General features: G+C 35.5%; 2 protein-coding genes across 2 annotated transcripts; both read right to left on the bottom strand.

Moving 5' to 3' along the window:
* LOC132178542 (ceramide synthase LOH2) lies at positions 1 to 6,584 on the bottom strand. Its single transcript, XM_059590979.1, has 6 exons — positions 6,133 to 6,584; positions 4,679 to 4,887; positions 3,856 to 4,011; positions 1,434 to 1,619; positions 1,166 to 1,344; positions 1 to 396 (listed from the first exon to the last, which is right to left on the bottom strand). Exons 1-6 carry the CDS (start codon positions 6,247 to 6,249, stop codon positions 377 to 379), a joined length of 867 nt encoding a protein of 288 aa, XP_059446962.1. The 5' UTR covers positions 6,250 to 6,584; the 3' UTR covers positions 1 to 376.
* Positions 6,585 to 11,858: 5,274 nt separating this feature from the next.
* On the bottom strand, positions 11,859 to 14,919 carry LOC132178633 (abscisic acid 8'-hydroxylase 4). Its single transcript, XM_059591103.1, has 9 exons — positions 14,691 to 14,919; positions 14,284 to 14,608; positions 13,972 to 14,121; positions 13,621 to 13,872; positions 13,445 to 13,534; positions 13,274 to 13,352; positions 12,914 to 13,020; positions 12,663 to 12,781; positions 11,859 to 12,426 (listed from the first exon to the last, which is right to left on the bottom strand). The coding sequence occupies exons 1-9, from the start codon at positions 14,888 to 14,890 to the stop codon at positions 12,303 to 12,305; spliced, it is 1,446 nt and encodes a 481-aa protein (XP_059447086.1). The 5' UTR covers positions 14,891 to 14,919; the 3' UTR covers positions 11,859 to 12,302.
* Between the last annotated feature and the right edge of the window lie 1,551 nt (positions 14,920 to 16,470).

Here is a 16,470-nt window from a genome sequence, read left to right on the forward strand (position 1 = left end):
TATTGGGGCAATACCCACAAAAAGGAAGAAAAAAAAAACTCTACTTTTTTCTTCTTTTTGGATCTTCTTCATTTATGCGTTTAAGGACTAATCAAAACAAAACATTATCCAGAAAAAAACAATTATACAGGAATAGCCTATTGTTTATACACAAAAAGATATCTGGAAGAGATATGCTTAATGGTCCTACCTCCTCATCTCTACCCCCAAGAATCGATGAAAAATTAGAAATCAAATAAAGGTGCCAACCCCCTCCAATTGGTACAGTTGGTGATGACCGATTGAGATCAGAGACAAACCTACAAACACGTCGAAAGTAATTCCCTGGGGGCTACATCATCAATGAGAGCATGGAAACTTGATCAAAATCTTCCACCTATTCATCGTCCTCTGAATCTGTATTAAATGGAGATAATAACTCTCAAGTGAGAAAATAAAAAATAAAAATGCTACTTTAGATTATAAAGGAAATAATACATAATGGATAATGTCGCCTTTTCTGCTCTAAAATGCATGCAGTTTTTCATAATTCAAGAACTCAACACATCATGGAAGAGATATCACCAGCTAAATTTCTTAGTGGCTTCCTGGAATCATTAATATATAGTAGAGGACGGAGGTAACCAGATCCATAATGGTAAAAAAAGAAGAAAAAAAGACTTATATTGTAGGATGCAGGAAAGCCATTGCCCCATCCCAATTCCTTTTAATATGTCAAATAGTCATCGTTATACAAACATGAAAGCACTAAGAGTTTCTTCAACAATCACAATCAAAATACCCTATAACTATAAAGCAGAGGCAGAAAATTTTATTGAGGTAATGGGTATCCTCAATGTAACAAATGAGACTTGTAGAATGAGAACTTCATTTTTTATGGGTACCATATAGGTATTCGTCTGAAGTGTCTAAACACTGGATTGACGATTTCTTCCTTAAACATTTTTTACTCTGGTATACACGTTAACCTTTTTGAATCGAAGTGGGTGTGTTTGTGAGAGAGAGATTTAGACCAAAGGCCTTGGCATAACTGGTTATAGCAGATTCCAGACATAACAAAAAGATCTGTTCAATGCTTTTTCTTTCCTGATAACCAGTAAAAAAAATTATTATAAAAACAAGCTGGTGCGACTAAATGATAATAGGAAAGAAGTGAATGGCTTACCAGATCTTATATCTTCTCCAACTTTTCCTCTATTTTTCAACTGTCTCTGGATCATTGAGCATATAAGTACCCACCAGTATATGTGAAACACAAGTAACATCAGCAACATTGTGTTGAAAAAATAGTACAGGAATGTAGGATACACCTCCGCTAGATTCAAGAATTCAACCATATCACAGCTGGGAAATGCCAATAGTAAAAACAGATAAGTAAAAGGACCACCAAAGCCAAATATAGTGAAATAAAATCATTTACCAAGAGGGCAAACCTTGATGCTTTTATAACCCAAAAAGGAAAGAATATTAGCCGCAGAATGAGCCATGAAATGGCGAAGAATCCAAAGAAGACACTTGCAGCAAGCTCCTTCTCAGAATATTTAAAAACCTTAGCAGTTTCCATGAATACATCACTCGCGTCATGCAGGGCAAGGACAATCGAGCCAATCCGAAAAAAGCTGTAAATGGAAAATTTAAAAGCTGTTCTCTCACTTGATATTTGCATGTTAAAATTGATATAAATATTGCGTACTTACACCGACCTACTCTTATATGAAAATCACAAAGCAAAAATAGCAGTACATAACCTTCAAGCCCTAAGAGTTTTCAATTTTAATCCTTCACTTCCATGAACACTTTATTGATGTAGACCTATGCACATTTTCTTTTTAAAACTAATCGAAAATTTATTAAAAAGCGCAACCCAAGTACATAGATTCTCCGGAAAGAACCAACCAGAGAATCCTTGATGTTGCATAGTTTTAGTTCAGCACAACAGCCACATAAGTTTTTTTCTTAATGTGATGTTACATTAGCAATATCAAGATGGGACATGAATGTAAAACCAAAAAGAAAGAGTTGAGCAAATACTACAACAAAAAGAAAGAGTTGAGCATGGATGTACTTTATAAAGCACAGCAACTGACAAGCGGCTATGCTGCCTAGCAAACAACTAACTAACTATCAGAAAGATGCAAGTAACTAAAACCAGGAATATAGTTCCACGAACAACAAATGTCACAAACACAGAATAAAAACTGTCAAAAAAAAAATGAAAATAGTTTATGCAATTCCAAGAACATGGATAAACAGATATGTAAGGAACAGCATACTCAGGCTGGTTTGTCACAGTAGAGTCAACAGAATGACAGACAGTATTGCAATAACAGGATTAGGCTAAATTACTTGCATTGTTACAGCGAATCTCCCCAGAAGCCTAAACTGGATGGTCTTTCTTTTAATTCTGTTGGTGCTGAAGAGGCTATGTGGTTGGAAAGAGCCTTTGAGAATAGTGAGGTTTTTGAGGTGTTGAAAACTCTAAGCAGCAATAGCCAATAAGGCCCCAGGCTCTAATGGTTTTTCAGTTTTGTTAGAAGGTTCTAAAAGAGACGTCATGAATATCTTTCATGAATTTCATGCTTGAGGCAAGTTTGAAAGGAGCCTCAATGCCACTTTTATTGCCCAGTGGATATTACGGATCCTCGCCCTATCAATCTTGTGGGCGGTATCTATAAAATTATCTCTAAAGTCCAAGCTCACAAGCAGAAATCGGTGTCGGAGAAGGTTATTTCCAGGTCTCAGAATGACTTTATTAGGGGGAGACAAACTTTATACTAAGTTCTTATTGCAAAGGAATGCCTCAACAGTAAAATTAGATCAGGGGATCCAGGTGTCCTCTGCAAATTGGACCTAGAGAAGGCTTACATCATCATGTTAATTGATATTTCCTATTGTATCTGTTGACGAGATGTGAATTCGGGGGAAAATGACGGCATGGATAGCTCAATGTATCTCTACAATGCCCTTCTATGTTTTGACTAACGTGGCAGTTGCTGATAGGTTAGACATGGCGAGCCATTAAGTTTTCGGATAGAAATACCAACTACGTTTATAAGATGTCCATAGGTACCATTCATGACACTTTTGTAAACCGAGGCGGCTATTTGATTTCGAGACAAACCACAAGTACTAAAAATGTATTTGACCCTTGATTTTATCTTTGTACTGGACAGGAAAACTATGCTTATTGCTAAATGGTCCAAAAATCTATTCATTATCACTTAAGAAACAGTCCACCCAACTTGAGGAAACATGACGTATACAACAACTATATACTACTTATGTTTGTCTGCGTGTGTGTGTGTGTGTGTAAAAGACCAAGAGCTAACCACCGAGACATATATAGTTAATTAGTATATACAAACTACAAAGATTAGATTATCTAAACGTTCGTGTTAAGAACAATGAATCTGATAAGCAAAAGTCCTTTGGTGTTAATATAACATATCAATAATTATATTTCATCATCACATAATTAAAATATTCATATTCAATTAGATCGTGTATCAGCCAAGCTTCCGTCTCAAAATGAAGCAAAAGCCCATTGTTTAACAATATATATTTCCAATTAATTTGTCACTAATCAAAAACTACAAATTCCAAAGACATCATCCTGAGTTTCTAGTTTCCAAATCGACAATAAAGGTGAGGGAAAGTTAATCCAGAACACCTTTACAAACACAGCTGCTTGTGTGCCAGTAAAATTAATAGAAATCAAGACAGCTCTATGCCAACAAATGGGATATAAAAGAATACTACAAGAGATCCAGCATAAATGGAAGAACAACAAAAAAAATCAAATTTATGTCGTGCAGTACCGACTGCAAAGTATGTGGACAAAAAATGAAATAATACCTTGTAATATATGAGTACCCAATCAAGGCAACAGTAATTACATGATGAGACATCATCACTGAGAAATCCTTCCTTCGAGTCTCCCATGTAAGGAGGGCAACAATGCTATAGATGTAGAATCCACATTGGCACATGTAGTAAAGCTTTAGGGGAAGCCTGACATGAGAAATGAAATGGTCAGTTCTGACAGTTTATGCCGACTAATTTTGACTGCATATCTCAAATATGTTTAGAGCCATACTAGAGAAAATATTTTAAATACTCAAGTTGCTGCAAACAGATATCCTGATCACAAACCTATCAAGTACCCCTACCATCTTCCATCTTGTCCACACATTTATGAAAAAAGTGTGTGTATATATATATATATATATATATATATATATATATATATTTTGATAAGTAAAAACAACGTATATTTATACCATAAAAATATATCTCAGAGGGATGAGATGACTGAAAAACTGTAGTTTCAACTATTATATGCACAGCTGGGTCATCATCCCTTCAATGCCACCATATATATAACTCTAACCATTCTAAAAAAGTTGCATGAGAATTTTCATTTCATAAATTGTTTAGTTCCCTCTCAAGGAACCTGCACCAATTTGGCCCTCTTCACTTACAATTACATAAAAAATGCCTGAAAAAATAAGCCTCTTATGCAAATTGCAATGCCATGGTATACTTTCGGAAAGCAGAGACATACCAACATGAGTTTAGACAATGCTTTTCTCTTGTTTTACAAAATACTAGCAACTTAATCAATAACAAAAAGAATAAGACCCATTGCATTAAAAGTCCAAGCATGGGAATTACTCACAGCAGCTCTTGATTTGGCCAGCCTCTAAAGTATCCTTTCGTATCCCTGAACCATTGCTCTTGGAATGTAATTCTGATAATATATGCTTCAACAGTGGCATAGTATGCTAGCTTCCACATTGACTCCGAGCATTTTACAATCTTTCCCTGTGTTGCTTTATCAATCTTCAATGGAACAGCTCCATTACTCAACAACCAGATGGACAACCTCTGAAAGAAAATACAAAAAGAACAACTAAAATAATATTAATTTGAAATTATTGACAACAGAGCTACTATTTTATCAAAAAGGGAGTTTCACTGGAGATTTGGCATTAACAAATAAAAAGAAAAAAGAAAAAAAAAAGAAACATGAGACTTCAAAAAAAGTTATCACATCAGTGAACACAGAGTAATGCTACAAGTCCCTCATGTGTACTTCTTGAGTCCTTCTAAGAATGATGTGACTATGAAAATCATCATTGGGCTTGTGATTGATAATTATTAGATTTTGATCAAATGATGATTTTAATAGTCACATCATTCTTGGAGGAATTTAAGAGAGACTTCTAGAATTACTCGTGAACACACATATGCTCATGAGCAAAACATCTTATGACATGGATGTGTAAGTGAAGATGTAGAGAGAAAATAGCAAGAGAGGGAAAGTATGCAGTTTGTGTTTTGTGAAAATTCAAGTACACATATTAACATTATGTAGAAGGTGAACTGTTAAAATAATAAATAAATGGGCATATAATGGAAAAATTCAGCAACAAAATACTCATTTTGCAAGCTGAGCTTTCTAAAAGTTTCCAATGCAACAACTGAAGCACGGAATATCATCATCATGAAGTAACGTGGTGCTTTTAAGGGGAACACCTAATCCCAGAAACTTTGATATTCTATTATCACAACAGTCACAAGTTACTATTGCTCTATGTCATTGACAATCATTCATATGGAGAAATTGAATGAACATAAAGCACAGCAAATTCTTTACTTCTTCCTTTCTTGATTAGTTGCCAGGGCTAAACTCCTAAGCTTAATTCAAATTGATAGTGACAAAGAAACTTTAGTCAAATTGATGGCGCTGTATTATAGTACAAATTCTTTCATCGTTAGATTTCATGGACTTCAACCATTCTTGGTTAACATTTATTTACTTCACCTTCTTAATGATTATAGAGACAAACTAAAATCTCAAAGTCCTTGAGTAGCACATACATGCTTATAAGCATGCATTCAAATAAGCTTCAGCAACTAAACGCTCTCATTCTTCGCTGATAAAAACTAAGAAACAATTCCAAATTGAATATTATGCAACTAAGTACTTGGAACCGAAGAAAAATCAAGAACATATCCACTCAACTAAACCTAATGCAGCACAATTCTCAGCTTATTCATCTTTCCTGAAATCAAATAAATCGAACACAAGACATGAAGCTCAAAACAGATATAGAGCAAGAACCTTACGCGAAAGATGAATCTGTCAAAGAAGAACCTCGCGACGAGGAAGCCGACAGCGAAGTAGATAGAGACGACGAAATGCAACGGGTGAGGCGCGCCTTTGTAGCTCCAGAACGGTTCCATGCGAGCGTGAGAACAAGATTTTCGCAGAGAAGCATCAATCGGCGAATCAATCACCAGCGACGCCTATGATTCCAGCCACCGAAATGCGAGAATTGGATGCAATTAGCTCCCACTGGACAGCCAGTGAGATCCAAAATTCTTGCCCTAATTTGCACGGGGAAGAGATATTTTGAGAGGCTTTTGGTAATTGAGCGACAGAGAGAGAGAGAGAGAGAGAGAGGAGGTGGTGGCAACGGAAATGAGAGCAGTGGAGGTTGAGATCTTGTTGCGACGTTTATTCTTTCTTTAATAGCGTTTTCTTTTCTTTTTTCTTTTTTCTCTTCTTATTCAATCTTGGAATTGCTTCTTTGCAAATGTTATTTTACATTTTTACGCAACGGGTTTTGGTGGGACTCACAGTAATTAGTTTACTTCTCTGGACTTGTTTGAAATGAATTAGGAGGTTTCTAGCGAAGCTCCCTTGTTACAAAGTACAGAGATGCCAAACAATTTTTGTTTTCCAAATTAAATAAAGAAACAAATTTATAGGCCTACCCATTTGAGCGGTTCTCAGATAACTCACCTACTTATTAGGACAAGTAAATCTCATAACAATTCTCTTATATTTACTGTCAATAACAAATTACTGGAATGATAAAAGCGTCGGTGGTGAAATTATCATGAATAATCTCATTCATAGTGAACTATATCATAGGCAAAAAGTTGGAAGTGATAATGAGAAGCCTCCTCAATGTTGAGTGAAGCAAAGGCCTGTTCAATGTTGAGTGAAGCAAAGGACTCATGATGTTTTTGATCCAATACGCAATGGACAGGAAATGTGTTATACGTCTTCTCTTGGTTCTTCTTCTATTTTTTTCACTTTTTAAAATTATCACTGGATCTGTGGAGTTCATGTGTAGAACCTATATAACCCATAAATCCAATTGTAATTTTGAAATGTGAAAAGAGAGAACCATAAGGATTTTTCAATGGACAACCCATCAAAGCTTTAGGGTATCTAAAGGGGACAAAAAAGAGATGCCCTTATTAGATCTCAATCGATGAATTGCAATGGAGACAAAAAAAAAAGCATCTTGGACATTGTCTAAAGGAAAGAAATGAGAAATAGTGCTAGAAGTGGGAATGCAATTCCAAATTACAGAACTTTGCCTTATATTATGGTCTCTTTTGGTGATTTAAGTTCATTTAATGGACTAAGTCATATATTTGACCCATTCCCAACGGTTCTTTGGAAAACTCTGTCACCTTTTTGTTTATTTTCATATAATTTCCATTTCCTCCTCTCCAACATTGAATAGAAAAAATAAAAAATAAAAAAAATAAATTCCAAATGGGTTTTCGTGTGAAGAGTTTCAATCTTTGATGGTGTTGACGTGGGTGCCTTGATGGTGTAGGGTCCATTGCTTTTACTAGTCCTTGGAAAATAGAAGTGGAAAATGGGAGAGGAATGCACCGACTTTTGGCCATGAGAAATGTTAAAGAACCAAACAAATGAACTAAGGAAAATTTTCAAACTGACGTGGCAAGGGTTTTTAAATTAAAAAAATACAATTATTTCTCCCTTGTCTGCCACTCATGGTCTGCTACGTCAATTTAAAAAAATTTCTAGATTCATTTGCTTAGCTCCCTAGAACTTCTCTTTGACCATATATATAAAGCCTCATATTCAACCTTTGTAAAATACATGAAACAGAGCTGCACGTCAAGGTGGACTGCTGGAAGTCAATGCAAATTGTGATGCAGCTTCTTTTGATTTTTCAACACTGTGGAAGAGAGAAAAATAGAAGAGATCGGCCATCATCGTATTCCAGCAAATGAATAAGAGTTTGTATTCTTATCTTTTGTATTCTCTTTAATTAGGGAATAATCTCTATTATGTAATAATGAGATTTTGGTGCATTGAAGTTTTGAGTCTGAGTGATTTTCTTTCTACTATATTCTTTGTACTCCATTTTTCATGGTGAATTTCTTCGTGATTCCTTCTGCCAGTAGACATACCTCACATTAAGGAAACAATTTAAATCTTGGTGTTATTTTGAGTGTGATTGTTCTCGCCTTATTTAAGCGTAATTATGATCGTGTTTTTGCACAATAGATAGATTTTCAGCTTCCAAAGATTCCTCCAATCCTGTTCTGTGAGAGGATTGGATGAGGAAAGAGATTAGAGAATTTTGTAGGAGTGGGTAGAGGAGGCCCTCTTGGTGCTTGGGGTCCATATAAGTTTATCATGGGAGGGGATATGGGAGATGAACTTTAAAGCATTTGCTGGAGATGCTTTAAAAATGAGTGGTGATTTAGCTTAGTATTAAACTAAAAGTCATGAATTCAAATGTATCTCTATTATTCACGTTATCTTCTTAAGCCTTTAGGCTAAGTCCAAGTCCAAGTAGTTTTAATTGGAGTATTGTGGTAACGTGGTCTCTCCTACTCAAAAGGAGCTATTATTTTTAGCATATTTTTATTCATTGTTGTGAGTTTTCATCACGCATTGAGAGTGTTAGAATATTAAAGCTTGAGTTTAAATCTATAGGAGAAGGCCGAAAGGAAAGACAGTGTCAATCAATTTTTGGATCATCCCATATATATATATATAGACTTATGACCATGTCACGTCAATTGAGTGAAATAATTGTAAAATGAAACTGTAGTTTCTGGGTAATGCTTGGAACTATATTCCAAATTGAAAACGATTATTGATGAATCTGGTTGGCAAAGCTTCAGGTGCTCCAGACTTAAATGGGTTGGGTTTGTAGGACCATGTTATGAACTTGGATTTGGGTTTGCTCACATTGGGAGTAAGTGGTCTTAGTTGGGTTTGGACCGAGTGAGGACTTTCTCGACCCAAACCCAACCCGTTTCCATCTTTAATCCGAACTTATTCTATTGGATCTCCTACAATCCGGGCCTGTTATGTGCTACTATTAACTTCTCATTATTGTTGAAGGGTTTACTTCTTTTAAAGGGAAATTGCATTTTGCCCCTTAATTATTACCTTATCTGCAAAATTTTACATACTTAAAATTTTTGCAATATCCTCTCAAACTGCCCATTCCTTTTACGTAACTGCTCCTGTTATAACTTTTTGTTAAACTATCGAAGTTAGTTTCTTTATGATCTCATGCTTCTATTATACCCTCCAGCTCAAAAAAAAAAAAAAAAAAAGAAAAGAAAAATAATATTATTTAAATGATTTAATTTACTGTTTTAGATTAGTTTAATCTTTAAAATAAAGTTAGTTGTTTTTCTATAAAATTATATTTATCCCCACTAATTTTATTCAATTGGTATGCATCCAACTACAACAAATTTGTTTCCAAAATACAATAAAGTTTGAACCTAATTTGATGTTTGACTATGTTAATAGGGGTGTAAACGAGTCGAACATGAGCGAGCTTCTCTTGTTTGGGCTTGGCTCGTTTATATTTCACTCGAGCTCGAACCAAGTTCAAGGATGAGCCAAAAAAATCAAGCTCGACCTTGAGTTTATAATAAGTCGAGCATTGCGAGCTGGCTCTTATATTTAATTTAATTTAATTTTTTTAATTATAAATTTAAATTTCAAGTACTCTTAAACAGCTCAAGAAGTCAGCTTGCATATAACCATTTGCTTAGCCTTTGCTAGCCGAATATGGAGCCTAAGTCAATACAGCAAGGTACTTGGTTTCGAAGATAGAGGATATGCATCATTTTATTATAAAATGATGCTATTAGAAAGAAAGAAAAAATATATATATAATATTAATATGAGTAATTATGTGAACAACTATCAATTCGAGCCTTATACAAGCTGCTTACGAGCTTAACTGAGTCGAGTCGAACTTACTTCGTTTAATATTCGAGCCAATATTTGTGTTCACGAAACGCCTCATTTAATAATCGAACTGAGCCCAAGCTCGCTCGCTAGGGATTCGCTCACTTAACACCCTAGTGTTATACATAAAACGAAATTAAACTAGAATACGGTCAGGTTTTATTATTCTGGCAAGAAAATTCACAAATTCTTTCATGTCAAACTTCACCAAGTCTCTCGCTTCCCATATTTTTGGATTACGTTTTCCATTTTCATTTTTCATAAGGTTGGCAATTTTTGACCCGACATGTAAATCCGTTACGAACCCAACACAAAATTTATAAATTAGGGTTGAGAAACATAACCTGTTTAATTAAATTGGTCGGATTATAGTTGACTTATATAGTCTTATATCTATACCTCGAATATGACACACGACATTAGGGCTACCAATTTTTTTACACAACCCTTGAACCTAACATGAATCAAATACTAAATTAGTGGGTTAGAATGAAGAATTTTATCTATTTAATTAAATAAAGTAGAATATATCCGATGACTTATATAATTTTATATCCATATCTATGACACAATTCAAAAAACATGACACTCGCCCTAAATTATTACTCCTAACTTTTTGCTTCCGATAAGGATTCAAACAGTAGGGGTCCTAGGGGATGTTGGTTGGAATCATCGAGACAAAAGATTGGTGTACTTTGGATTATCGATTACCACACATTGCTATTTCCAATTTGCCCCACACAGAAGAAGTTTGGCCATTCCACCACGCTTCAAAATCCACAACCAAAGAGGTTGGTTCTTTCAATACAAGATTTTGTACGTGTTTATGGGTCCCTCGCCCAGTCACTTTGCCTTCGTGGGGGTTGGGTGCCCTCCAGCCAAGGGCAACCCTTGTTTTTATTTTCTACGCTGCTAATTAAATTGATAACACGTGGCTCATTGGTGACCATCTGTGGTGACCCCCACGTGAAGCGACATGTACCTAACGTAGCGGATAGGGAAGAACAAGATCGAACAGAACAGAAACATCAACTTCTTGAGATAAAAAAACTCGAGATCATTCAAACGTGAATGTTCATCATGTTGTACACTGCATGCTGTAGCCTTATATATTAATACAAAAGGTTTCAAAACTAAAAAGGAAAATAAACAACTAAAAGAGAGTTTTATAATACATATCACGTGGAAATCTAGTTTAGGAAACAAATATTATGATAATAAAATCATGTCGAGTGATCGATTTGGTTGATGCCTACTCTTCCCTCTTGGCCGAATTGCTGCGAATCGGCCTGAGGGGTGCTCAAGTGGAGTGTTCTGTGTCAACTTGGCTCCAGCGATGGCTCGAGCACCCATCGAGGCCCGCTCGAGCAGATCAACATACTGCCTATTTAGGTTTCTAGTTGGATTTTTTTTTTTTTTTTGTCAAGAAACGTGTAAGTGTTAAAGTATTAATTACATTATTTAGCATTGAATTAAAATATACATCATGAATTTGAATTTTGTTTATGTAATTCACTTCTTATTTTAATTAAATATTTTATATGTTGGGCATTACTTATTAACGTATATGTTTAAGATCATACAAGAATGGTTTTTGTGTGTGGGGGCAGGGGGGGAGGAGGAGTTGTTAAGCAAAGGGTGAGACCAAGATGAATTGAGAATAATTCTTGAAAAGATGACGGAAAGTGACCCATTTTGTCACATTAGACCCTTGTTATTGGACGAAGAAGAAGAAATGATAATAATAATAATAATAATAATAATAATATATTATTATATATTATTCACATGAAAGCCGAATTCTAAGAGTACAATATATATTAGAGAAACAATAGAAAGAGATCATAGATTAGAGAGAAAAAGTTTCCCAGTGAAATTCTCTCTTTTGTCATACATAGTCACATCCAAATTACCAATTCATAGCTAGTTCTAATTAAATCACATTAGAGTCCAAATGGAAATAAGATATCACATGAGAGACATCTTAGATAGAAACCTCCATTGTAAAATAGGAGGTTTAATTGGATCTCATTCCTAATTTGTTGGTAATCTAGACAACAAATGTGAGACAGTTTTTATGGGCCCACCCTTTGAACAGAGGGGTGATCGAGCTACCAGAGTCTAGAGACCTATCAGACAAGTAAATTTCATAAAGACTCTCTTACATTTACCAGCCGAATTACTAACAATCCGCCCATCAAAATTACTTAATTAAAATCTCTATCCAATTTGATTTAGATAACTAGGGACACACAACATCTTGCTTGGGACTATTGGGCTCTTTCCAAAATTTGGCTGGGAGTCCATGCTTAGGGACTGGGAAAGGGCAATACTGAATCCCACTTTGAGATCCCACCACCTCCCACCTGCAATCAAAAATCATCAAACACCAACAAAACACAGCCTTGTTAATTAATTAATATTATGTAGCAATCAAAAGACATGTCGAACAAGCGATAAATCAATGTCGATGCATGTCGAATTTAAAATTATGTTAAATAATTAATTATTTCAAAATTTTAAATTAATAATAAAAAAAATTAATTAATTATTTAATTAGTATTTAATATATTGAGTTAAATTAAGTTTAATTTTACTGTACCTGAACTTGGTTACTAGATGGTGGATCAAAATGAGCATCTCTAGCTTGGCAAGCTCGTTGCCGGGACAAGAGTGCCCTCCGTTGCCAAATGGCATGAAAGTATTGGGTTTTGGAGCTACCTAAGTCCATGTACCCACAAGTCACAACAAAAATAAATAAATAAATAAACTCCTGAGAGAATTTAAACAAATACTTAATTAACACTGATTACGTAGTATTTGACTATAGATATATAATATATATAAATATACCTCAAATCTAGATGTATCAAACTTTTGAGGATCTGGGAAATATTCTGGATTATGATGAATATTCCTGAACAGTGGCAGTACTTTCCACCCTTTTGGAATGAGATATCCTGTAGCAAGACAATAACATTAAAGGAAATCCTTGTCAAAGATAGAAAATCTTACTGCTTCTGATTCCGATAGAGATTCCTTAATTATAATTAAATTGTATTTAAATTTTATTAAAATTCGAGCAGTTTATTAAGGTCTTGACTTGTTCTTAACACATGAACTCTGTATATTTTAAGTCGTTCAGAAGTCCTTTATTGGTGCACGAATTTCAGTAAATTTGAATTGTCGGGATGGTTTCTTTTCAATCCTCACCCTTGTACTCTACATCAACCGCTGCTTCCCTAAAGGTGAAAGATATGATGTTGGCCATCCTCAAGCTCTCTAATATAACCTGAAAGTTAAAAATATACCCACCTGTTAATTGATTAAGAAGTCATACTTTCTTGAAATTATTCCCCAGATCATGTGAAGTATAGCACATACCCTATATGTAAGTGGCATATTCCTAGTCTGAGCCCATGTCAAGGGCTTCTTCCCTCCATCATTCGCTTCATATATTGCATTTTGCTCAGCCTGCAGTGAAAAGTAATCAAAGTTTCTTTATCTAGTCCTTAAATTAATATAACATAATTTGCTTGAAGATTGTAGAATTTTCTTGCCTTTACAGCTTCAAGAAGTTTATGGTCATCATGGAGGTATTTGAGGATCCATGTCAGGACACTAGCTGTTGTGTCTTGAGCAGCAAACAATACTCCGATGATGTTGTCGGCGATTTGATGCTTGGTTAAAGCTGTTTGCCCCCTTTCACCCCTGGAGTTCATCAAATACCCCAAGAGATCCTTCTGCAGTAGTTTCTTCTCCTCCCTTCCACAAATTATCTCACTCACAATCTCACTTAGCCTTTTCCTTGCCTTCAATCAAGAATTCATGATTGATGATCGATCAGTAGGGGGAAAGAGAAGTCAGATTAATATATTAAGAAATAAGAATATATGCTGCTTAATTATTACCAAGAGTGCCTTAGAATATGCAGTGCCAGGTAGGTTTATTGGAAAAGAATTGTAACCGTTATCTACCATGCAGTAATTCTCCTTCAACTTTTCTCTATATTTTCCTTCCAACTGACCGAAGATAGAAAGAATTCCCACATCGAAAGAGAGCTGTGGAGGATCAAGGAGAGATATGCATATATTAGAAAAACAATATCCAAAAAAGTTGTATTTTAACTTATATGAAATATTTAATTGAAATGAAAAGTGATGACGTCGATTACTATACAATAGTCGTATAGTAATCTATTAAACAACTTTAACAGAACGAACCTTCTTCATCTCGTGAAAGGTATTGACGGCCACTTGAGTGCCGGCCCATGACTCCAAGGCGGAAATGGCGATGGCTTCGATATCGGTAACAAGTTTCCGGATTGTCTCGGGGGACAAAGAGCCTTGAACCAGCTTCCTGAGTTTGGTGTGATAGTCTCCTTGGTGGAAAAAGAGAGCAGAAGGGCCAATCATCCTCTCTTTACTCTTGGGGTACGTAGGCTTGAACAAATTAGCATGAGTCACTAGCACAAATCGGGCAGCTTCAGGGCTAGCCAGCACAACACATGGGCAGCCAAGTATGTGGGTTTTGAATATTTCTCCATATCTAAACAACAACAACAACAACAGATTTTAGAGATGACAGAAATAATTAACATAACATTAATTAAGCAGATTTTAAGCCGCACCTTTTTTGCTTAGAAGCAAAGAAGACGTTTGGGTCTTGAGAGTAGAGAAGGAGAGTTTCTCCAATATAAGGCCACCCTAATGAGCCTGGAGGAAGCTCAGCTGCACTTTCAGGTTTCTTCTTTTGTTTCTTTATGGAGGGATATGAGAAAAGAGTAGTGAGAAAGAGAATCATGTATATTAGAATACAAACAGTGTCCATATATACAAATTCTAGCTTCTTCAATTCGATCTTGCAGTAGCATATATGTGGCCTTTGAGTGAAAGTAGTCGATTGTTTATATAGTGGGTTGAGGGAGAAGTACTGAAGGAGAAATCTTTCTTCTTCTTTTTTTTTTTTTTTTTTTTTTTGAGTGAAGAGATTTGCCGAATAATTAGGATTTGTAAATGGGAGTGATTAATTACTACAAACTATGCATGCGATTATGAGAGATAGACTCAAAAGGCTTCACTTCTAGAGTAATATTCAAAGGTTCGAAAAAGATAATTCAACCCAAGACGTGGCTCAAGAATGATAAGAGTTTTGGTCTTGATGACATTTTCATCAAATTTAAGGTTTGAATTTTCTTAGGTACTATAAATAAATTCTTAAGGTCACGCCCTCCAGCAAAGATTGGCCCTGTTTGCCAATGGCCCTGGAACGGTACCATGGCCTCCCTCAATCCCAAAAAAAAAAAATTTCACCTCAAAATTAATCACAACATCTCTACTTTTTATACCACATCAATAATTTTTATTATTATTATTTAAATAAAAAAATCACTATAAAACAAATTTTTTACATTTTTTCATATAAAATATATTTTTTTCACTTTTCTCCACAAAACATTTTCACTAAAACCATTCAAACACTTATTCAAAAAAAAAAGGCTACAGTACCGGCCTTGGAACAGTTCCGTTCCATGGCCATTGACACACAGGGCCATTAGCTTCGTTTGGCAAAGGAAAGCCCATACATGCCATTTGGAGCGGCAATTCCATTCGATCTGGGGGCTGACATTCAAACTTTCGTTTTTAAATTTTTTTTTTTTTTTTAAGCAAGATATTGAAAAAAACAGAGGGAAGAGATGGAATTGGTTCGATGACCACCTGCCAATAAATAGGTGTGGGACCACCCATTTTATTAAAGAAATTAGTGAGAACCAACTTTCGAGGTGGTTGACCACCCGTGTAGAGGGTGGTGACCACTAGCAGCTAAAAAAAAAAAAAAGGATGTCGGTGCATTTGGGGTGGGACCACTTGAGAAATTTACAAGGGGTGGTTCGGCCACCCCATGCCGTGATATGGGGTGGTAGTACCTGGCCCGACCCTGCCCTTTTTTTTTTTTGAAGACCAAGCCGGGATCCCTGTCGACCTGGGAATCATTTGACAACCCTTGCCAATAAAATGGTGAATTAGAGCCACCCTTTTAACCAAAGTGGAGCCACCCGGCTTTCTCTTTTTTTTCTTTACTTAAAAAAAAAAAAATTTAATCTAAAAAAGTCAGTTCTGTGTCAGCCAGCACTGTAGCTGGAACAGTACCGTTCCAGCTACAGTGCTGGACCTTCCCTTGCCAAACGAAGCTATTGAGTCCTATCCGACCCTTAATTCTGATGCTTTGCATGATCGGTTCGGAATTTACCCAACAGAACTGAGTACTAGTACTTAACCTTAGCCGTCATAAAGAGGTAAATGAAAAAATAAAAATTGTCAGCATTGAGGGAAAAAAAAATAAAGGCACACCGGCCATCAACTAGCTAATTAAAGTCTTTGATAGGATTGCGCTACCTATCTTTGTCAACG

This window comes from Corylus avellana, chromosome ca4 (assembly GCF_901000735.1).
Source record: "Corylus avellana chromosome ca4, CavTom2PMs-1.0".
Classification (NCBI taxonomy): domain Eukaryota; kingdom Viridiplantae; phylum Streptophyta; class Magnoliopsida; order Fagales; family Betulaceae; genus Corylus; species Corylus avellana.

Excerpts from the sequence above, each read along its gene's own strand:
- LOC132178542 (XM_059590979.1), bottom strand. The coding sequence starts at position 6,249 with ATGGAACCGTTCTGGAGCTACAAAGGCGCGCCTCACCCGTTGCATTTC. Across the intron at positions 4,888-6,132 it reads TTGACAGATTCATCTTTCGC|AGGTTGTCCATCTGGTTGTT; the intron begins GTAAGGTTCTTG and ends ATTTTCTTTCAG. Across the intron at positions 1,620-3,855 it reads GGGTACTCATATATTACAAG|CTTTTTTCGGATTGGCTCGA; the intron begins GTATTATTTCAT and ends TTCCATTTACAG.
- LOC132178633 (XM_059591103.1), bottom strand. The coding sequence starts at position 14,890 with ATGGACACTGTTTGTATTCTAATATACATGATTCTCTTTCTCACTACT. Across the intron at positions 14,122-14,283 it reads CCTTTCACGAGATGAAGAAG|CTCTCTTTCGATGTGGGAAT; the intron begins GTTCGTTCTGTT and ends GATCCTCCACAG. Across the intron at positions 13,873-13,971 it reads CATATTCTAAGGCACTCTTG|GCAAGGAAAAGGCTAAGTGA; the intron begins GTAATAATTAAG and ends TCTTGATTGAAG.